The sequence below is a fragment of the Salvelinus alpinus genome, chromosome 3 (genome assembly GCF_045679555.1).
Source record: "Salvelinus alpinus chromosome 3, SLU_Salpinus.1, whole genome shotgun sequence".
Lineage (NCBI taxonomy): Eukaryota > Metazoa > Chordata > Actinopteri > Salmoniformes > Salmonidae > Salvelinus > Salvelinus alpinus.
Window position 1 is genome coordinate 47,825,242 of NC_092088.1, and position 23,390 is coordinate 47,848,631.

Here is a 23,390-nt window from a genome sequence, read left to right on the forward strand (position 1 = left end):
TACAGTGTTCTGGAACCTTGAGTTTCTTCATGTGATGCACATATAGCGTCCCTTAGTTCAATGTGTCTGTCTTTTGCGCGAAAGTATCCTAAGCCAAGACACTCTCTGTGCCAGTGTCCTCGTATGTCAGCTAAGCCTCTGTCCAACATCTAGCACCCCAGCCAGCCAGAGATAAAAACAATCCTGCTTTTAAATGTATGGTCAGTGCATCACACAGTCAGTGGCAGGTAGCGTGGCAAAAGTGTATGTATAGTAGAGTGTGTGTACAGGTGTGTGTTGGTGTGTGTGTTGAGGGGTTGGACACTCACAAACAGGACGTGTAGGGCCACCGCTCCCTCTGTGCGCTCCTGGTTGGTGAACAGGTCTGTGGGGAACTCATGTAACGCTGGAGAGAAAACACACACACGCACATATATTACTAAACAGGGAGAAACACAGTCTCATTTAGTGCAGCAGAGACACGTGCACTGGCACAACCATACACAGTCTATTTGAGTGACAGGACCTAAAAATAGCCTTGCCATGATTGCGTGTTTGTTTGTGTGTATTTGTGAGTGTAGCAGTGTGTTGATGGCTGCTCAATGCGCGGTGACATTCTCACTCTGAACACCCAAGAGGTTGTGTGAGTCAGCCATCTTCAGTCTGCCCTCAGTGCCCAAACACAACACAGCCATCTCAACTCATAGGAATTGACAAGGCCCCAGAGAGAGAGAGAGAGAGAGAGAGAGAGAGAGAGAGAGAGAGAGAGAGAGAGAGAGAGAGAGAGAGAGAGAGAGAGAGAGAGAGAGAGAGAGAGAGAGAGAGAGAGAGAGAGAGAGAGAGAGAGAGAGAGAGAGAGAGAGAGAGAGAGAGAGAGAGAGAGAGAGAGAGAGAGAGAGAGAGAGAGATAAGAGAGAGAGAGAGAAGAGAGAGATAAGAAGAGAGAGAGAGAGAGATAAGAAGAGAGAGAGAGAGAGATAAGAAGAGAGAGAGCGAGCAAGAGAGGAGAGCGGGATGAGTGACAGAGAGAGCCAAAAACAAGGGAAATATGACCACATTTGAGAAAAGATGAAGGAGCACAGATGTACACTACTGTTCACAAGTTTGGGGTCACTTAGAAAGGTCCTTGTTTTTGTAAGAAAAGCTATTTATTTTGTCCATTAAAATAACATCAAATTGATCAGAAATACAGTGTAGACATGGTTAATGTTGTAAATGACTATTGTAGCTGGAAACAGATGATTTTTTAATGGAATATCTACATAGGCGTACAGAGGCCCATTATCAGCAACCATCACTCCTGTGTTCCAATGGGGCACATCGTGTTAGCTAATCCAACTTTACCATTTTAAAAGGCTAATTGATCATTAGAAAAACCTTTTGCAATTGTGTTAGCACAGCTGAAAACTGTAGTCCTGATTAAAGAAGCAATACACCTGGCCTTCTTTAGACTAGTTCAGTATCTGGAGCATCAGCATTTAGGGGTTTCGATTACAGGCTCAAAATGGCCAGAAACAAAGAACTTTCTTCTGAATCTCATCAGTATATTCTTGTTCTGAGAAATGAAGGCTATTCTATGCAAGAAATTGCCAAGAAACTGAAGATCTCATACAACGCTGTGTACTACTCGATTCACAGAACAGGGCAAACTGGCTCTAACCACAATATAAAGAATGGGAGGCCCCGGTGCACAACTGAGCAAGAGGACAAGTACATTAGAGTGTCTAGTTTGAGAAACAGACGCCTCACAAGTTCTCAACTGGCAGTTTCATTAAATAGTACCCGCAAAACACCAGTCTCAATGTCAACAGTGAAGAGGCGACTCCGGGATGCTGGCCTTCTAGGCAGAATTGCAAAGAAAAACCCATATCTCATAATGGCCAATAAAAAGAAAAGATTAAGATAGGCAAAAGAACACAGACACTGGACAGAGGAACTGGCTCTAACCAGTGTTCGTTGTCCGTAGCTTATGCCTGCACATACCATAACTCCACCGCCACCATGGGACATTGTGTTCACAATGTTGACATCAGCAAACCGCTCGCCCACACGACACCAAACGCGCTGGGATTCATCCAGCGTGCCAGTGGCCATCGAAGGAGAGCATTTGCTCACTGAAGTCGGTTACGCCAAACTGCAGTCAGGTCAAGACCCTGGTGAGGACAACGAGCACGCAGATGAGCTTCCCTGAGACGTTTCTGACAGTTTGTGCAGAAACTCTTCGGTTGTGCAAACCCACAGTTTCATCAACTGTCCGGGTGGCTGGTCTCAGAAGATCCCGCAGGTGAAGAAGCCGGATGTGGAGGTCCTGGGCTGGCGTAGTTACACTTGGCCTGCGGTTGGGCGTTCTGCCAAATTCTCTAAAAGGACGTTGGAGTCGGCTTATGGTAGAGAAATTAACATTAAATTCTCTGGTAACAGCTCTGGTGGACATTCCTGCAGTCAGCATGCCAATTGCACGCTCCCTCAAAACTTGAGACATCTGTGGCATTGTGTTGTGTGACAAAACTGCACATTTTAGAGTGACCTTGTATTGCTCCCAGCAGAAGGTGCACCTGTGTAATGATCATGCTGTTTAATCAGCTTCTTAAAAAAATTCAAAAATATATTTATTGAATATTCGAAACATACAATATACTAGCAGTGAAGCCGCTCAATAACTACATCATACCAGTCATCCAACAGAATTCCATTCAGAGCGACACAGAAGCGACACTGAAGCATCCAGGGTCAATGCCCTGCTCAAGCGCATGTTGACCGCTATACCACCAGGCCAAAAAACGTGAACCCGAACCCTCCAAGATCCCCAAACAGTTCCCCAATAGCTGTCCCTCAACCATTCGAGACCCCTCCCACAGTCCCCCCAGGAAGAAAAAATATATAATAAAATGAATTCCATTCCCCACCCCCCAAGAACCCTCCAATGCACCAACAACCAAGAGAAGCAACTAAAGAGAAAAAAGGAAAAGACAGAAGAAAACATCAGCTTCTTGATATGCCACACCTGTCAGGTGGATGGATTATCTTGGCAAAGGATAAATGCTCGCTAACAGGGATGTAAACACATTTGTGCACATCATTTGAGAGAAAAGCTTTTTGTGCATATGGAAGATTTCTGGGATATTTCAGCTCATGAAACATGGGACCAACTTATTACATGTTACGTTTATATTTTTGTTCAGTATAGGTTCATTCTTGTGTATTTTATTCTTCTTTGTGTTACTATTTTTAACTCTACATTTTTGGGAAGGCCTCATAAGTAAGCATGTCACGGTAAAGTCTACACCTGTTGTATTCGGACCATGTGACAAATAAAATTAGGTTGATCCCTCCCTTCCTACCGCCATCCCTTAAGTGCAGTACAGACACATTCTCCCAGTAGGCAACACACCGGAATGCATTTTACACAGTGGCTCTGCAGCCAAAGCAAGCAGGCCCAGGGCTATTGTCCACTCTGTACCCAGTGCTGCCTACTCTTATACAGGGTAACCACTCAGGGACCCACTCACCCAACCAACCCTGCTGCCAACAGCACAACTAACAAGTATGGCTTCACTACTCAGAGCTCCACACACAAACACACAGACATATACAAAGGCACACACACATGGTGCGAGTCATTACAAATGCTTCAACCACATGCCAACCAGCAAAAACAAACCAACAAATAACTACATTAACAACAACAAAACAAGAGCTAGCAAGATGATTAGATAAACAAAATAGCTCTCTCCATCAATAAAGAGAGGGCTTTTGTGTTGGAGTTCACTTCAGCTTATTTCAGTTCAGTGATTCTTGGTAGTGGGGTTGGGGTCAATTTTGTCCATGAATCAACTGAATAAAGCCCTTTTGGGGCATCTTTCACCATGTCATTCTTCCTAGTCTTAAAACACATAACAAGAGGATCAAGCTCTATCCAGTATGATCTTTCGCTCTTTGTTTTGAAGCAGTATGAAAGCATACAGTGCTTTCAGAAAGTATTCAGACCCCTTCCCTTTTTACACATTTTGTTACGTTACAGAAAAAAAATGACCCTCATCAATCTACACACAATACCTGATAATGACTAAGCAAAAACAGTAAAAAAAAAAAAATGTTTGCAATTAAATAAATAAATAAATAAAAACAGAAATACTTCATTTACATAAGTATTCAGACCCTTTTCTATGAGACTCGAAATTGAGCTCAGGTGCATCCTGTTTCCATTTTTTGGATTTTTGGATTTAACCTTTATTTAACTAGGCAAGTCAGTTAAAAACAAATTCTTATTTACAATGACGGCCTACCCCGGCCAAACCCTAACCCAGACGACGCTGGGCAAATTGTGCGCCGCCTTATGGGACTCCCAATCATGGCTGGATGTGATACAGCTTTGAATCAAACCAGGGTCTGTAGTGATGCCTCTAGCACAGAGATCCAGTGCCTTAGACCACTACGCCACTCAGGAGCCCCATGGATCATCCTTGAGATGTTTCTATAACTTGTTTGGAGTCCACTTGTGGTAAATTAAATTGATTGAACATGATTTGGATAGCCTATCTATATAAAAGGTCCCACAGTTGACAGTGCATGTCAGAGCAAAAACCAAGCCATGCGGTTGAAGGAATTGTCTGTTGCGCTCCGAGACAGGATTGTGTCAAGGCACAGATCTGGGGAAGGGTACCAAAACATTTCTGCAGCATTGAAGGTCCCCAAGAACACAGTGGCCTCCATCATTATTAAATGGAAGAAGTTTGGAACCACCAAGACTCTTCCTAGAGCTGGGCGCCCGGCCAAACTGACCAATCGGGGGAGAAGTGCCTTGGTCAGGGAGGTGACCAAGAACCTGATGTTCACTCTGACAGAGCTCCAGATTTCCTCTGTGGAGATGGGAGAACCTTCCAGAAGGACAACCATCTCTGCAGCACTCCACCAATCAGGCCTTTATGGTAGATTGGCCAGACAGAAGCCACTCCTCAGTAAAAGGCACATGACAGCCCGCTTGGAGTTTGCCAAAAGGCACCTAAAGGACTCTCAGACCATGAGAAACAAGATTCTCTGGTCTGATGAAACCAAGATTGAACTCTTTGCGTCACTGGGAGACTAGTCAGGATCAAGGGAAAGATGAAGGGAGTAAAGTATAGATCCTTAATGAAAACCAGCTCCATAGTGCCAGAACCTCAGACTGGGGCGAAGGTTCACCTTCCAACGGGACAACGGCCCAAACTTGAACCTGAACGAACATCTCTGGAGAGACCTGAAATAGCTGTGCAGCGACACTCCCTATCCAACCTGACAGAGCTTGAGAGGATCTGCAGAGAAACTCCCCAAATACAAGTGTGCCAAGCTTGTAGCGTCATACCCAAGAAGACAGAAGGCTGTAATCGCTGCCAAAGGTGCTTCAACAAAGTACTGAGTAAAGGGTCTGAATACTTTTGTAAATTTCATATTATTTTATTTTATTTGCAACAACAAAAAAACTTTTGTTTTGTCATTATGGGGTATTGTGTGTAGATTGATGAGGGGAAAAACTATTCAATCCACTTTAGAATAAGGCTGAAACGTAACAAAATGTGTAAAAAGTCAAGGGGTCTGAATACTTTCCGAATGCAATGTACATATACAGTGACTTCAGAAAGTATTCATACCCCTTGTCTTATTCCACATTTTGTTGTGATACAGCCTGAATTCAAAATTGATTAAATATATTTTTTCTCTCCCTCATCTACACACCATACCCCATAATGACAAAGTAAAAACATGTTTTTAGAGATTTTCCAAATTTATTGAAAATGAAAAACGGAAATCTAATTTGCATAAGTACTCACACCCCTGAGTCAATACTTTGTAGAAGCACCTTTGGCAGAGATTACAGCTTTGAGACATCTTGGGTATGTCTGTATCAGCTTTGCACATCTGGGTTTGGGGATTTTCTCCCATTCTTCCCTGCAGATTTTCTCAAGCTCTGTTAAGTTAGATGAGGAGTGGCGGTGAACAGCAATCTTCAAGTCTTTCCACAGATTTTCAAGTCTGGGCTTCTGTCCTTACCAGTCTCTGCATCTGAAAAGCATCCCCATAGCATGATGCTGCCACCACCATGCTTTGCAGTAGGGATGGTGTTAGACGGGTGATGAGCTGTGCCTGGTTTTCTCAGGACATAGCAATTTGCATTCAGGCCAAAGAGTTACATTTTGTCTCATCAGACCACAGAATATTTTGCCTCACGCTCTGTCTTTCACGTGCCTTTTTGCAAACTCCAGGTGTGCTGTCATGTGCCTTTGTCTCAGGAGTGGCTTCCATCGGGCCACTATCCCATAAAGCCCAGCTTGGTGAAGTGCTGTAGAGACAGTTGTCCTTCTGACAGGTTTTCCCATCTCAGCCAAGGAACACTATAGTTCTGTCAGAGTGGTCATTGCGTTCTTGGTCACCTCTCTGACCAAGGTCCTGCATGCCCGGTTGATCAGTTTGGTCGGACGACAAACTTTAGGTAGAGTCTGGGTAGTTCCATATTTTTTCATTTTCCCAATGATGGAGACCACTGTGCTCTTGGAAACTTTCAACACTAGAAATAGTTTTATACCCTTCCCCAGCTATATGCCTCATCCAGTTCCTCTGACTTTATGGGATAGTTTCTGCTCTGACATGCACTTTCAACCATGGGACCTTATATAGACAGGTGTGTTTCTTTCTAAATCATGTAGAAACAATTGAATTGGCCATAGGTGGACTCCAATCAAGTTGTAGTGACATTTCAAGGATGATCAAAGAAAATTGGATTCACCTGAGCTCAATTTTGAGTATTTTAACAAAGGGGCGTAAATGAGATATTTCTGTATTTCATTTTTAATACATTTGCAAAGATTTCTAAAAACATATTTTCTCTTTGTCATTCTGTGGTATTGTGTGTAGATGGGTGAGATATATATATATATTTTTAAAAAACATTTTGAATTTAGCCTGTAACACAACAAAATGTGGAATAAGTCAAGGTGTATGAATACTTTCTGAAGGCACTGTACATATTTTACACACACAGTTTGAATCCAAAATGTTAAATCACATGGAACAAAATAATGATTTATGCAAACTTAGGCATATGTTTCCGATAGTGTCGGCCGGCACATTAGGGCTTTTGGGGTGGCGCCCCACTTTTGATTGGTCAACAAAAACAAACATTTGTAAAAAAAAATATATTACATAGATTATGTTTTAAATGCTCATAAAATTGCGGTAAATGTGTACATTTTCCAAAACAAGCTGTTCGGTTACTATTCTGCCCCTCAGTGATTCTGCAGCTCCTCTGGCGCATAGGCCATGCAAACATTACTTGGATTGTTTTGCCAGGTATTTGCTGTATGATGAGTTAGCCAGTTAACTTTCATTCTGAAATAACTTCATATTTCCGACTTAGTCAGATATTCGTTTTGAAAAACTTGAAATTGGCATGGGAATTAAATAGCTAGCAGGCTAACCACTAGCTATAGTTAACTAGCTGCTTATCAAAGGTAGATAACTGGTTAATTTGATCAAAGAATTGACCAAAATATTTCTCAATGTTTTTCTGAAATATTGTAGCTGGCTAATTAATTCGATCATGCTTAAGTATACACCCGGTTTTATGTTGTTTTAGTCCACACATGTCGCCCTGTCACCTATAGTAGAACCTGATGAAAATATTTTTTGTCCTACCAGATACCAATGAGAAGGTTCTAGCTAGTGTATCCCTCTGTCCTTTGACTATTGTTGGATGTAGATGTCCGGTTTATCAGGTCCCAGGCTCCCATGACTGTTATGATTATTTATTTACAAGTTAATTACAATTAGCTTTCTGCTTTATCGCCATCTGTACCTGATTGAGCAGATCTAGTTTCATGTGCAGAAATAAGCCGTATGGCACGAGAGACTCATTGAGAGGGAGACTAGAGCAGACCCAGAAGTTCTGACTGAACGCACATTTGAGCACCCCAGGGTGGTCCATTTATTTTGTGCCGTTATAATTTATTCAATGAAATCCTGCGATTTCTTTGGGGCAGTTCCCCTTTATATGTTAGCTAGCTATCTCCAGTTAGATAATGTGTTACACTTATTGCATCTGCATGCTTGTTGCGTTCTCCCTGGTGAACCCGTTCGTTCATGAGCTAGCTGTTCATTCTAAATATACTGAACAAAAATATAAACGCAATATATAAATATGTAAAGATCCCAGAAATGCTCATTACATAGGTGCACCTTGTGCTGGTGACAATAAAAGGACACTCTAAATTGTGCAGTTTTGTCACACAACACAATGCCACAGATGTCTCAATTTTTGAGGGAGTGTGCAATTGGCATGGTGACTGCATGAATGTCCACCAGAGCTGTTGCCAGATTATTTTATTTTAAATTTAAATCTCTACCATAAACTGGCTCCAATGTCGTTTTACAGAATTTGCTAGTACGTCTAACCGGACTAAAATCCGCAGACCACGTGTAGCCACGCCAGCCCAGGACCTCCATATCTGGCTTCTTCACCTGCGACCAGCCACCCGGACAGCTGATGAAACTGAGGAGTGTTTCTGTCTGTAATAAAGCCCTTTTGTGGGGAAAAACTCATTCTGATTGTCTGGGCCTGGCTCCCCAGTGGGTGGGAATTAATGTGAATATATGAGAATTTATGGAAATATATGCAAATTAATATTAATACCATTTAAATGTAGATGTTTTTTGCATTGGATATATTTACCATATCATAAGGAGACAGAAACATAAACCTTTTACCTTATCTTAAGTAGACATAATTGCAAATGATTAAATCCTTCCAATAGAAATAAAAAAACTATTTAGTTACGAATTGAACTTTAATTAAATGAGTTGACTCTTCACATGGGATGATTTCACTGAACAACAAAAGAAAGGGAATATTGAATGATCTGCAATCCATCGCATCTCCCAAAAACGTTTTCAACATATGTAAAATGATAGTCTAGAAACTAAAGCTTTGGTTGTCTTCCTCTCAGGTTTCCATGTCTTCTCCCTGGATCTCCTCAATGTTCACCTCTTGAACATCAGACTCTGAGGCCTCATCTTTACTGTCACTTTCCAACCCTGTTGAGGATGGCTCATTGTCAGGCTCCGCTCTCTCCACTGGGATTCTCTGCCTCTAACCCTATTACAGGGGCTGAGTCACTGGCTTACTGGTGCTCTTTCATGTCGTCCCTAGGAGGAGTGCGTCACTTGAGTGGGTTGAGTTACTGACGTGATCTTCCTGTCTGGGTTGGCGCCCCCCCCTGGTTTGTGCTGTGGTGGAGATCTTTGTGGGCTATACTCGGCCTTGTCTCAGGATGGTAAGTTGGTGGTTGAAGATATCCCTCTAGTGGTGTGGGGGCTGTGCTTTGGCAAAGTGGGTGGGGTTATATCCTTCCTGTTTGGCCCTGTCTGGGGGTATCATCGGATGGGGCCACAGTGTCTCCTGACCCCTCCTGTCTCAGCCTCCAGTATTTATGCTGCAGTAGTTTATGTGTCGGGGGGCTAGGGTCAGTTGGTTATATCTGGAGTACTTCTCCTGTCTTATCCGGTGTCCTGTGTGAATTTAAGTATGCTCTCTCTAATTCTCTCCTTCTCTCTTTCTTTCTCTCTCTCGGAGGACCTGAGCCCTAGGACCATGCGTCAGGACTACCGGGCATGATGACTCCTTGCTGTCCCCAGTCCACCTGGCCTTGCTGCTGTTCCAGTTTCGACTGTTCTGCCTGCGGCTATGGAACCCTGACCTGTCCACTGGACGTGCTACATGTCCCAGACCTGCTGTTTTCAACTCTCTAGAGACCGCAGGAGCGGTAGAGATACTCTTAATGATCGGCTATGAAAAGCCAACTGACATTTACTCCTGATTATTATTTGACCATGCTGGTCATTTATGAACATTTGAACATCTTGGCCATGTTCTGTTATAATCTCCACCCGGCACAGCCAGAAGAGGACTGGCCACCCCTCATTGCCTGGTTTCTCTCTAGGTTTCTTCCTAGGTTTTGGCCTTTCTAGGGAGTTTTTCCTAGCCGCCGTGCTTCTACACCTGCATTGCTTGCTGTTTGGGGTTTTAGACTGGGTTTCTGTACAGCACTTTGAGATATTAGCTGATGTACGAAGGGCTATATAAAATAAAATAAATTTGTTTTGAGAAAGCCTCAAATTTGCCCGGATGGCCACCAATTTTTAAACCCCTGCGTGCTTTGGTGTGTGTGTACCCAAAGAAAGACCAGTTGCGCTCTGAGGCGGCTGATGTTGGTGGGATTTGGAGGATGATGGATGCAACAGGGGAAAGAGCCTCAGATCCACAAAGTCCCTTCCACCAGGTGGCTGATGAGATATGTTGGCACGACTGCCATATTGCATCTCCATCCCAAAGCCCTTGCTTGGAAGTGTACTTTGCCAGACTGCCAAGAACCCTGCCCTCATCCAGGCCAAGGTGGCGAGACACGGTAGTGATCATACCATAGGCCTTGTTGATCTCTGCACCAGACAGGATGTTCTTGCCAGCATACTTGGGGTCCAACATGTACGCTGTGGCGTGATTGGGCTTCGGGCAGAAGTCTTCATGCTTTTTGATGTATTTCAGAACTGCAGTTTCCTCTACTTGGAGTGACAGTGAAGTGGGCAGGACTGTACGGATATCTTCTCTTACATCTGCAAGCAGAGTATGAACATCAGACTGGATGGCATTGTCTCCCTCAACCCGTGCAATGGCCACTGTTATAGGTTTCAGGAGTTTCAGGCTGCTTACCACTCTCTCCCAAAATACATCATCCAGGAGGATCCTCTTGATGGGGCTGTCCATATCGGCAGACTGTGATCTGGCCATTCTTGGAGAGACTCCTTCCCCTCCAGGAGACTGTCAAAGATGATGACAACACCACCCCAACGGGTGTTGCTGGGCAGCTTCAATGTGGTGCTCTTATTCTTCTCACTTTGCTGCTATAACTTGATGATCCTTCAAATACCTAACCATTTCCTTGGCTCTCTTGTAGAGGTGATCCATTGTTTTCAGTGCCATGATGTCCTTGAGGAGCAGATTCAATGCATGAGCAGCACAGCCAATGGGTGTGATCTGAGTGTAGGACTCCTCCACTTTAGACCAAGCAGCCTTCATGTTCGCAGCATTGTCTGTCACCAGTGCAAATACCTTCTGTGGTCCAAGGTCATTGATGTCTGCCTTCAGCTCATCTGCAATGTAGAGACCGGTGTGTCTGTTGACCCTTGTGTCTGTGCTCTTGAATAATACTGGTTGAGGGGTGGAGATGATGTAGTTAATTATTCCTTGCCCACGAACATTCGATCACCCATCAGAGATGATTGCAATACAGTCTGCTTTCTCTATGATTTGCTTGACCTTCACTTGAACTCTGTTGAACTCTGCACCTAGCAAATGAGTAGATAAAGCATGTCTGGTTGGAGGGGTGTATGCTGGGCGAAGAACATTCAGAAATCTCTTCTAATACACATTGCCTGTGAGCATCAGAGGTGAACCAGTTGCATACACAGCTCGAGCAAGACATTGATCAGCATTTCTCTGACTACGTTCCTCCATTGAGTCAAAATAAACATGAGGACCATGAGCTGTTGCTATCGATAAGGTGTCTGATTCATAATTTTCACCTCGAATAGAAGTAGAGGGACTTTTGTCAGAGGTTGCTTGTTGTGAGCGCTGAGGGAACTTTGTGCACTTGGCCAGATGATTCTGCATCTTTGCTGCATTCTTCACATATGATTTGGCACAATATTTGCAAATGTACACAGCTTTTCCTTCTACGTTAGCTTCAGTGAAATGTATCCACACATCAGATAGTGCCCGTGGCATTTTCCTGTAAAGATTAGATTTTTTTTTGTAAAAAAACCCCAAATACAATTCCATGTACAGATAAATAGTTAAGCAGTTAGATTATCCTTTGTAAGATAAATTAAACATGTATGGAAACAGGTGAATTAACACTCCTCAATTTGCTGGCTAAAACAAGCTAAAACCCACATGGTAGCAAAAACTAACTTCAGAAATTGTTAACAAGTTAGAAAAAATATAAACACATTTTGCTGTAGGCTACTATTTACTAGTTAACAAATCATGTATGTCATATAAAATATATTCACCCCACCCAGTATTGTAATCAAAACTTAGCAGAAAGCATGTAGTCCTTCGCTCAGACAGTGTAGTAGTGTGGGCTCAATAGCATCTCATTAGTGTGCAAGATCTTGAGAATTAGCTGTACATGTGATGGAAGAGTGCACTGCACATGTGATGAAAGAATGCACTGTGCATGCGGAGGGTTGTAATTCCATTAAATTGGGGATAGTTTAACCAAAATATGCCACAAGACCTATAATTGCCTTATGTGTATCCCACAAAAAAGGTTCACTGTTATAAGCAAACTTTTTTGATGAATTTATGCATAATTCCACAAATTCCAAGGCTTAACTTCCCATGGAAAATTTCCAGGAAATTTACTGGAAGGTTTCCGACCCTTTGCAACCCTAGTTGGGGGTACTCAAGGACTGCGGTTGGTAAACATTGCATTACAGTAAGTACTGCCAGTTAGAGACCATCGACTCATGCCCCCTATGTGAAAAAGTGATATTGCTACCATGGGGATGAGGTCATTCATAGAGTAATTTCAGCATAGATTCTGTGAATATTCTGATGCCACAGTAATAGCTTTGAGTGCTCTGTCCCTTATTTAGCCCTATACTAAAGTCTACTCCATGTTCTTTCTGATGGCTAAAAACAATATGATTTTGTCTGCATAAGCCATTGCTGGAAATACAGAATCTACTACTGAACATAATGCAGAAGTCTGGATAAGTGCATATTGCCATATTGGAAAAAGTGTGATCCTCTGTTATGGATTAGTAAGACTAAGGAGAATGACAGTATTAGGACATCATAAGTGCTGTAAGGGGTGTTAGAGGAGCTACGGTTGTTGTAACTACTGTTAAAAAACGTTAAGCGGGGTAGAATACAATCTGGTTTTACTCAAAAGAACATTACACAACATATAAGTCAATTCTTGTGAAATTTGGTCAGCTTCCTTATTTACTTCAGGGTCCAAACGTGTTAACAATTGGCATTTCTGTATGTGTGTGGTGCTAATTTTGCTCCATGTGACACTGACACTATGTGACCTTAAGATGACCTATCACCGCTGTGTATGACATCAAAGTGTGACCTAAGTGGATGGCGTGTTACCCATGAGACCTTCACACTCTGGCCACATCTGTCCCTTTAGGGCTTTGGTTGTTGTCATGACTTTGGTGGATGGTTATATCTCTGATGTACTCTATACTTAACTTAGATACACAAAACAGGATGCTCTTTATTGATTTTCTAATCTATTCAATCTTAAGCCAAACCTGACACACACATAAGCACGCACCCATGCTTGTGCGTACACACACACAAATACACGCACGCATGTGCACGCACACGCACACGCCTAAAATCACTGACTTTTAAATCTGGACTGGATCAGGCAGGATTGACCTGGGCTCTCCAGGAGCTGTGATGGCTTGCTGGGGGCAGAGAGCTGCTGAGGAACAACAAAGACTTGACTACTCTCTCTCTCTGCTTACATAAGCATCACAATCATTACATAAGGCTGTGTGCTGGAGAGAGAGAGTAGGACGAGTCCTTCAAATCCTCTACATCATTAAAGAGATCTCAGATCTCAGGAGGGGCATCCTTTTGAGAGCAGTAGAAAAAAACACACTGATTGCAGACAGACACCACACAACAGATGGTTTTCACCTGGCGGTGTAGTTTGTTTTCCTTTGTGATGGGAATATGGGAGTGTATGTTGTTAGAGAGACAGCACTGAGCTAGCTGTCTACATCCCAGAAGGCACATACACACACTGTTCACCTATTCATAGTTTCCTCCTTTAGTGTGAAGCACATTAGATTGCACTCGCTTTGTTTGAAATGTGCTATATGAGTACAGATTAACTTGATTGAGGCTTGCAGTTATGCACCCACGCACATATCACAGTGGCATTGTAGCGCCAGTCTTGGGTCACACAGCTGCTTTCACCACAGCTGATGTTGTTGGTGGGACAGCTGGGAAATACAGTCTTCAACACCTATAAACGCGACATTCTAATGCAGTGGTCACACACCTTTTCTGAGTCAAGATCACTTTCTGAGTCAAAATGCAAGTCGAGATCTACCAATCAGATTTGAAAAAAATCATGACTAAAAAATTGTAAGGCTCGGCATCATTAAACAATTAAAAACAGTTATGTAGCAATGAGGTTTGTGCAGTAGGCTATAGGCCCAAAACACTATCACTGCATACTAGCTATGCTTGAATTTCCCTGCCAATGTTGTTATTCTCAGACCATTTTGAAATTATATTTCAAAATTCAAGGTATATGATCACACTGGCAATAGATCATTTGTTGTATTACTTGTGAAGCACAGCTGAGTGAGCATAATAATTAGCTTTTTTTTTTACTGGACTATTGGCCTGCACATCTGATGGTCAGTCTGAGGGAAGTGAGGGAGGGAGCAGCAGTGAGGCTGCCTCTCACCCGACTCACCATCCCTCCTCTCCCTCCCTCCGCTGAGAAAAGGGGACACAGTCTTCCACAGTCTTCTGCCTCATGCACCAATTCATGTTGTTACTCCTATGACCAGAGAAAGTGAAATATTCCTGCATATTAACCCTTTGAGGTGTACGATCATATATTTGTGATCATTGTTGACTCGTGCCTGCAGCGTACCATATGTGATTGGAACAGTAGCAACAGGACGTATGATACAACAAATGTGTCTAAACAGCATTGTCTGAACAGCATCTTAACAATGTTTTGTACTGCTGGGAAATATAGGTATTCGCAACTTTATGCCTCAATTTCACCTTTTATTGTAAAAGATAAATGCAAAACTTTATCATCCAAACATCACACGGAACACCTCCACAGCCAAACTATTCCATAAACCAATCTAAATAACAGGTTTCGCTGACATAAAAACTAAACATAAGTTAGCCACCTAACAGCTATAGTTGTTTAAATTTGTACCACATCTCTGATGAGTACAAGGGAGAAATTAAATATTGTTTAGAAAAGAGATGCGTGTCAGCTAAGCTAACAGCAGGTACATTCTTTATGATGGCAGCCATCTTTGTTTATGTTAGACAAGAGAAAACTCCCTAATCCCAGAATGCCATTCACCATAAGACGCAAACAAACAAAGTCAAAGTCAAAGATAGCAGTGCCCATTGTCTGAAAAATATGAACTTAGTTTGGCCCCTTTTCAGCATATTACAAATCTTTGATGTACTTGTTACAGTGTATACAAGAACCGGAGCACATGACTTAACAATTCGTTTACCATTTTTACAAATCACAAAGCAAATAAAATGTTATCACCTCACAGATCATCACCCCAGATGTGGGGGAGGGTTCATTTAATTTGTGGGGGGTTTTCAAGTCTATGGGGGGCAGAAATGGGGGAAGGTATCGTGGGGGGATATGATGCGGGAAATATTACTATGATGGGGAATTTATCAATAAATGGGGGGCAAACGCAGGATAAGTTTATACGCTAAATAAAAAGAAAACCCCTGGAAAGTGCGGTCTGAGCTGGCAACCCTGTGGTACCGTACTTACAATCTGATGCCGCATTCAAAACAACTGGGAACTCGATAAAAAACAAGCTCCGTCTGGGAAAAATAGTTTTGAACGGTCCTCCAACTCAGGAACTCGGGCCTCTTTCTAGAGCTTCAACCTTTCCGACCTGAAGATCCCTGACGTCATGATTTGACCTCGTATTTTTCAGAGTTCCCAGTTGTCTTGAAAGCACCATAAGTCAGTCGAGTGAACTATCCCTTGTTATAACATCTTTGGTCTGACAGACGCTTACGTGACAAACAGAAAGCATTGTTTGTTGTCAACAAATATGGTGCCACACATAGCTGGCAAATAGCTTAGCATTAGCTCATCATAAATAGTACAACCTTCAAAAAAGTATTTTACACCTTTATAATTTATGCAGGAATTGGAATGAATGATTTGTCACCAGAACTTGAAAACGTGAATAAAACAGTAAATACATTATGATCCATATATACATACGGAATGCTACTCTAGAAACAACTACACAATATACAGAAAATGAGGCACTTACTTTGATAGGAACGCACACATTTACAAAGTTATTTTTTGTCTGAAGTCCACTTTGTAAGGAAAACAACAATGAAGGCAATGCGGGCGCTAGCCTTAAAATGTGCATGGGAAAAAGTTTTAACAATTCTGACTCGAGATGTGCAATGTCTTCATACTTGATCTGGGGAAACACTGGGGAAGTGCTTGGGCTCTGGTTGAAGAGAGAAGTTTCTCCGGCTCAGTAAAGCCTCAAACATAAATTGCCCGCAACAGTGAAATGCGCTACTTCTTATGTGAATTAATGAGGAGGCGGAACACACCTCAATTCAAACTGTTGTTTACATTTTTGATTTATTATTAATACAAAAACTTGTTAGAAAATAATTTGAAATTGACAAGTTGAAACATAACCTATAGATAATTAGCAGGCAGCGTGATTTGGTTTGAGGGCAACGCAGGTTAACTGTCCTGTTGAGTAATAAGTATGTTACAGTCCCTGATGTCTCTCTGGAAGGAGATTTTTGCCCTGAGCTCATCTACTCACCCTGAGCTCATCAGAGTGTGCAGCTTAACATTGTAAGCTGGAAAACACTCGGTTTGTTATTTTTGATTGAAACAAAACCGATATTCATTAAATACGAATACAGGAGGAAGTGGGGGACTTCCGACAATGGCGATGCTCTAACAAGACGCATCTGCGTAGCGTCCTCGAACTTTCGAACTATTCGCTAACAGTGAGTTGGAAGTTAAAACATCTATTGTATCGCCAAAGCAAAAGATGCCCAATATGTCAAAACCTCAGATGAGGCATGGAAAAATGCCCCTCTCTGACAGCCCTCCTTCGGCCTCGGTGGATGCTAGCTTGGAAGAAGCACCAGCATGGTTCAGAATGGAGATGGACAAGGGTATAACAAAAATTCAAGAGACACTTTCTGAACACCTCAGCAAAATGGATGTACTGGTCGATAAACTCCACGGAAACCAGAAAGTCACAAAGGGACGAGGGACAAAGTTAGAAAAATACCATGCTGACCACCAGGCTGCCATCCTGGATGTCCGCGAGGAAGTGGACCAAAAATACAAGAAGTTGGAGGACGCCATCTCTGAACTCGAGGAGAAATTTGATTATTATGAACATTTCCAAAGGCGCTCGAATTTGAGACTTCAAGGTTTCCCGGAGGCCGTGGAGGGAAGAGACGCAATCTCCTTTCTACAGGAATGGATTCCCAAAATTCTGGATCTACCCCCTCCCGCTGGAGATCAAGAGGGCCCAATCGCATCCTACAGAGGCGGCTGCTTGGCCAGATTGCACCCAGAGCATTTGTCATTACATTTCTACAGTACCAGGACATTGTACGCATCCTCTCTGCTGCCCGAGCAAAGGGAGAGCTCAAGTACGGAGATGCCAGAATCATTATCTTTCCGGATCTTTCTCCCACACTACACAATAGGAGGATGGCTTTCTCCCCACTGAAGAGACTTCTGCTTCAGGCTGGCTTGGCATACGGCCTGTGCTACCCAGCGACTTTGTGGATCGAAACCAAGAATGGTGAGTGCACATTTGACTCTGTGAAGATGGCTGAAACATACATGAGGAAAGAACTTCCTGACTTGTTCACGTCTACTACACCAAAATCTTTGGAGGGAGTTGAAAGTCCGTGTTGCCCAGCAACAGCCCCAAAACATCACTGCTGAACATAGTGTAACATTTGACGACTCAACTCCACAAAAATTAGACTCAAAGCGATTGGAATATATCACCCTGATGACCCATAAATCGGAAAATGCTCTTAGGAGAACAAAACAAAACTACTACGAACATGGAGATAAAGCAGGAAAGTTGCTTGCTTGGCAGATAAGATGCTAGTAGAGTTATTAGCTCTATTAAGCTACCCAATAACACAGTTGTTCACAGTCTTGAGGAAATTAATCTAGTCTTCAGGGAGTTTTATGAAACATTGTACAAGTCTGAAGGGGATGCCCCTGCCACAATGCATGAGTTTTTGAACAAACTCAATTTACAAACTTTAACTGATGAGGGTAGAGAGCACTTGGAGAAAGAGATTACATCAGAGGAAATTAGGGAATCCATTTCCAACACTGCTGGGGGGAAATCACCAGGGTTAGACGGATTCCCTTATTGAATTCTATCGATCCTTTTTACCCAAACTAATTGAGCCTCTTTGCAGTATGTTTAATTTATGCCATAGAGACAGAAAAGCTCCCAGACACACTTGAACAGGCACTGATCACAGTTTTGTTATGACCTGGGAAAGATCCTCTGCTTTGTGGGTCGTATAGACCAATATCTCTATTGAACACTTCATATAAGATTCTTGCAAAACTCATAGCTCTTAGACTGGATAAGGTTCTTCCGGACTTGGTTGATATGGACCAAACAGCCTTTGTAAGAAACTGCTCATCTCCTGATAATATCAGAACATTATTTAATATTATGAACTATGTAGAGAATGACCAAGAATCTGTAGTGGCGGCTTCATTAGATGCGGAAAAAGCATTTGACCGCATAGAATGGAACTACCTGTTTGAAGTTTTACAGAGGATGAATATTGGACCTAAGTATGTAGGTCTGATTAGATTACTGTACAAATGTCAGGTAGCCCAGATTCTGACTAATGGAAACATTTTCTCACAGTTCTCTCTATCACGTGGCACAAGACAGGGTTGTCCCGCTAGTCCTCTCCTTTTTTCTTTGGCTATAGAGCCACTGGCAGAAGCTTTTAGATCTCATCCATCCATCCATGGTGTTCGTATAGGTGGGAGTGAACACCTGGTCTCGCTATATGCCAATGACATTTTGCTTTACCTCACTAAACCAGAAATTTCACTCCGAACATTAGTTGACACCCTAAAAGAATATGGGACCTTTTCAGGATATAAAATAAACCCATCGAAGAGTATCATTTTGCCTTTTAACAGGGCAGCTATGCAGCACCCAATCTTAGACCAGCCGTTTTCTTGGAAACCACAGAAAATAACATATCTTGGATTGAAAATTCCTTCTGAAATGATTAAGACATATCAACTGAACTATACTCCACTTCTCAAAAAGGTTGGGGAAGAATTGGATAGATGGCAGGATTGACCAATTTCTCTTATTTCTCTTATCTCATTTTTCAAACCTTGCCCTTTCCTACTCCCCAAGTGTTTTTCAAACAACTTAATAGGAAGATTTCTTCATTTCTGTGGAAAGGGAAACCCCCCCAGAGTGAAACTCACAACTTTATGCAAACCATACTCAGAATGAAGACTTACTCTATCTGACTTCCAGTTGTATTACTGGGCATCTCAGTTAAAGGCTGTGTGGGTATGGCAAGATACAACAACAAGTTCACCCTCTTGGAGACAGATAGAGGAGGAGTGTCTGACCCCTGCTACATTGGCATCTATACCTTATATTAGCACACCTAAAGCTTTGCTAGGTCTCATAAACAACTCTTTCATTAAAAACACTTTAAATATATGGATTGAAGTCTGTAAACAAACAGAAGGGCTTAGATGTATATATGAACAAACACCTTTATACACTGCTCAAAAAAATAAAGGGAACACTAAAATAACACATCCTAGATCTGAATGAATGAACTATTCTTATTAAATACTTTTTTCTTTACGTAGTTGAATGTGCTGACAACAAAATCACACAAAAATGATCAATGGAAATCAAATTTATCAACCCATGGAGGTCTGGATTTGGAGTCACACTCAAAATTAAAGTGGAAAACCACACTACAGGCTGATCCAACTTTGATGTAATGTCCTTAAAACAAGTCAAAATGAGGCTCAGTAGTGTGTGTGGCCTCCATGTGCCTGTATGACCTCCCTACAACGCCTGGGCATGCTCCTGATGAGGTGGCGGATGGTCTCCTGAGGGATCTCCTCCCAGACCTGGACTAAAGCATCTGCCAACTCCTGGACAGTCTGTGGTGCAACGTGGAGTTGGTGGATGGAGCGAGACATGATGTCCCAGATGTGCTCAATTGGATTCAGGTCTGGGGAACGGGCGGGCCAGTCCATAGCATCAATGCCTTCCTCTTGCAGGAACTGCTGACACACTCCAGCCACATGAGGTCTAGCATTGTCTTGCATTAGGAGGAACCCAGGGCCAACCGCACCAGCATATGGTCTCACAAGGGGTCTGAGGATCTCATCTCGGTACCTAATGGCAGTCAGGCTACCTCTGGCGAGCCCATGGAGGGCTGTGCGCCCCCCCAAAGAAATGCCACCCCACACCATGACTGACCCACCGCCAAACCGGTCATGCTGGAGGATGTTGCAGGCAGCAGAACGTTCTCCACGGCGTCTCCAGACTGTCACATGTGCTCAGTGTGAATCTGCTTTCATCTGTGAAGATCACAGGGCGCCAGTGGCGAATTTGCCAATCTTGGTGTTCTCTGGCAAATGCCAAACGTCCTGCACGGTGTTGGGCTGTAAGCACAACCCCCACCTGTGGACGTCGGGCCCTCATACCACCCTCATGGAGTCTGTTTCTGACCGTTTGAGCAGACACATGCACATTTGTGGCCTGCTGGAGGTCATTTTGCAGGGCTCTGGGAGTGCTCCTCCTGCTCCTTCTTGCACAAAGGCGGAGGTAGCAGTCCTGCTGCTGGGTTGTTGCCCTCCTACGGCCTCCTCCACGTCTCCTGATGTACTGGCCTGTCTCCTGGCAGCGCCTCCATGCTCTGGACACTACGCTGACAGACACAGCAAACCTTCTTGCCACAGCTCGCATTGATGTGCCATCCTGGATGAGCTGCACTACCTGAGCCACTTGTGTGGGTTGTAGACTCCGTCTCATGCTACCACTAGAGTGAAAGCATCGCCAGCATTCAAAAGTGACCAAAACATCAGCCAGGAAGCATAGGAACTGAGAAGTGGTCTGTGGTCACCACCTGCAGAACCACTCCTTTATTGCGGGTGTCTTGCTAATTGCCTATAATTTCCACCTGTTGTCTATTCCATTTGCACAACAGCATGTGAAATTTATTGTCAATCAGTGTTGCTTCCTAAGTGGACAGTTTGATTTCACAGAAGTGTGATTGACTTGGAGTTACATTGTGTTGTTTAAGTTTTCCCTTTATTTTTTTGAGCAGTGTATAATAACCCCATCTTACCCAAAGCCCTGAGAGATGGTGTTACATTTTCTTGGTTCAACAAAGAAATTAAAACATTTGGTAATCTCTACAGAGAAGGTGAACTACTATCCTTTCAACAACTGGCATCTCATTTTCAGTTTAGAAGAAAAAGAAACACACCTATTTAGGCGAGGTGCTGGCTAGCGGAGTAGAAAACTTGAAAATAAAGGAGAGCCGCACACTCTAGGAGCTCAGATGCAAAAATGTAATATCCAACGTTTCGACAACCAAGCTGTCTTCATCAGGGTATCTCATTTTCAGTTACCTCAAACTAATTTCTTCAAGTACCTACAGGTTAGGCATTATATTGCCACTCAGCAGGGAGTTAGGATTCAGCCCATGGGTAAACCTAAAACTGATAAACTGTGGCTGGAAAGGAAAAGGGTAAAAGGTGTCATTTCCTACATGTACTCTGGTCTTCAAGCTCTGTTGGGGGAATGATGAACCTCTGAAAGCTTGCATAAAGTGGCATGGTGACCGAGGTCTCATTTTTGAGGATGAGAAATGGGGAAAGCTCTTTTTAGATGCTCAGCGTCTTTCATTTAACACAAGGCACAAGTTGATGCAATTCAATATTTTACATAGGGTCTACTTTACACCAGAGAGACTGTATAAGATCAATTCTAAATATTCAACATTTTGCCCAAGGTGTAAAACGGGAGTGGGCACACTTATGCATATGTTTTTGTCCTGCCCTGAACTAAGCAATTATTGGAAAGACATTATTCAGATCTTATCACAGGTCACTAATATGACGGTACCACTAGATCCTTCCCTTATTCTTCTTGGAGATGATTCTGTTCTACCAGTTAATATTTGTAGCAAAACCCGATTCATTAAATTAGCAGTCATTGCAGCCAATAAATGCACAGCTATTTAATGGAAGACTGACACTCTGCCAAGCAAGCAGATGTGGCTAAAATAACTATCTTCCTATATTCCATCTGATAAAATAACATACAATTTACGTAATAAACCCTTTGAAGTTACTGATGTCTGGGGGAACTTTCAGTAGTTTCTAGAGACATCACCTTAGCTGCCTCATTACTACTTTCTTCATGAATGTATTATTATTATTTGTTTTTGTGTTGAATCATTTATTTTCTAGCATGGAATGTGAAGGTCATTCTGTTTCTTTTTTTAATCAGTGAAGCTAATACCGGTAGAGGGGAGGGAGGGGGGTGTTCCTGTGTTGGGGAGGGAAGGGTTTTGCACGAGGTGCCTCCATATAGAATGGTGTTTTGTGTAGGTGGAAGGAATAACGAGGCATTATCTGTATCATATTTTGATGATTGTTAAATTGTAAAAAAAGAAATGGCAATAAATATATTGTACAGAAAAAAATAGAACTTGTTTTTGCGTGGATTCCGCAATGCAGTTAGCTTTTAACAGCAAGGACCGTTATTTCTTGTCCCGGAATCCCGCTTAACAGACAGGTTTAAACCTGCTTGACAGAGACGCTAAGCTGCTAGCCATCTAAGCTAACATAGTTGGTACCAGATTAGTTTTTCAATTTTTCAATTCAATTTTATTTTATATAGCCCTTCGTACATCAGCTAATATCTCGAAGTGCTGTACAGACACCCAGCCTAAAACCCCAAACAGCTAGTAATGCAGGTGTAGAAGCACGGTGGCTAGGAAAAACTCCCTAGAAAGGCCAAAACCTAGGAAGAAACCTAGAGAGGAACCAGGCTATGAGGGGTGGCCAGTCCTCTTCTGGCTGTGCCGGGTGGAGATTATAACAGAACTATGCCAAGATGTTCAAAAATTTTCATAAGTGACAAGCATGGTCAAATAATAATCATGAATAATTTTCAGTTGGCTTTTCATAGCCGATCATCAAGAGTTGAAAAACAACAGGTCTGGGACAGGTGGCGGTTCCATAACCGCAGGCAGAACAGCTGAAACTGGAATAGCAGCAAGGCCAGGCGGACTGGGGACAGCAAGGAGTCACCACGGGCGGCAGTCCCGACGCATGGTCCTAGGGCCCAGGTCCTCCGAGAGAAAGAAAGAGAGAAGGAGAAAATTAGAGAGAGCCAAGATTTTCAAAATGTTCATAAATGACAAGCATGGTCAAATAATAATCAGGAATAAATCTCAGTTGGCTTTTCATAGCCGATCATTAAGAGTTGAAAACAGCAGGTCTGGG

At 42.7% G+C, this 23,390-nt stretch overlaps 1 protein-coding gene across 1 annotated transcript in view; it reads right to left on the reverse strand.

The window, feature by feature from the left end:
- The window catches only part of LOC139570860 (sodium/potassium/calcium exchanger 3-like), a 164,531-nt gene that overhangs the window by 25,630 nt on the left and 115,511 nt on the right, over positions 1 to 23,390 (reverse strand). Inside the window, exon 3 of the mRNA XM_071393150.1 lies at positions 309 to 385. Coding sequence (XP_071249251.1) covers positions 309 to 385 — 77 coding nt within the window. The remainder of the gene's footprint in view (positions 1 to 308; positions 386 to 23,390) is intronic.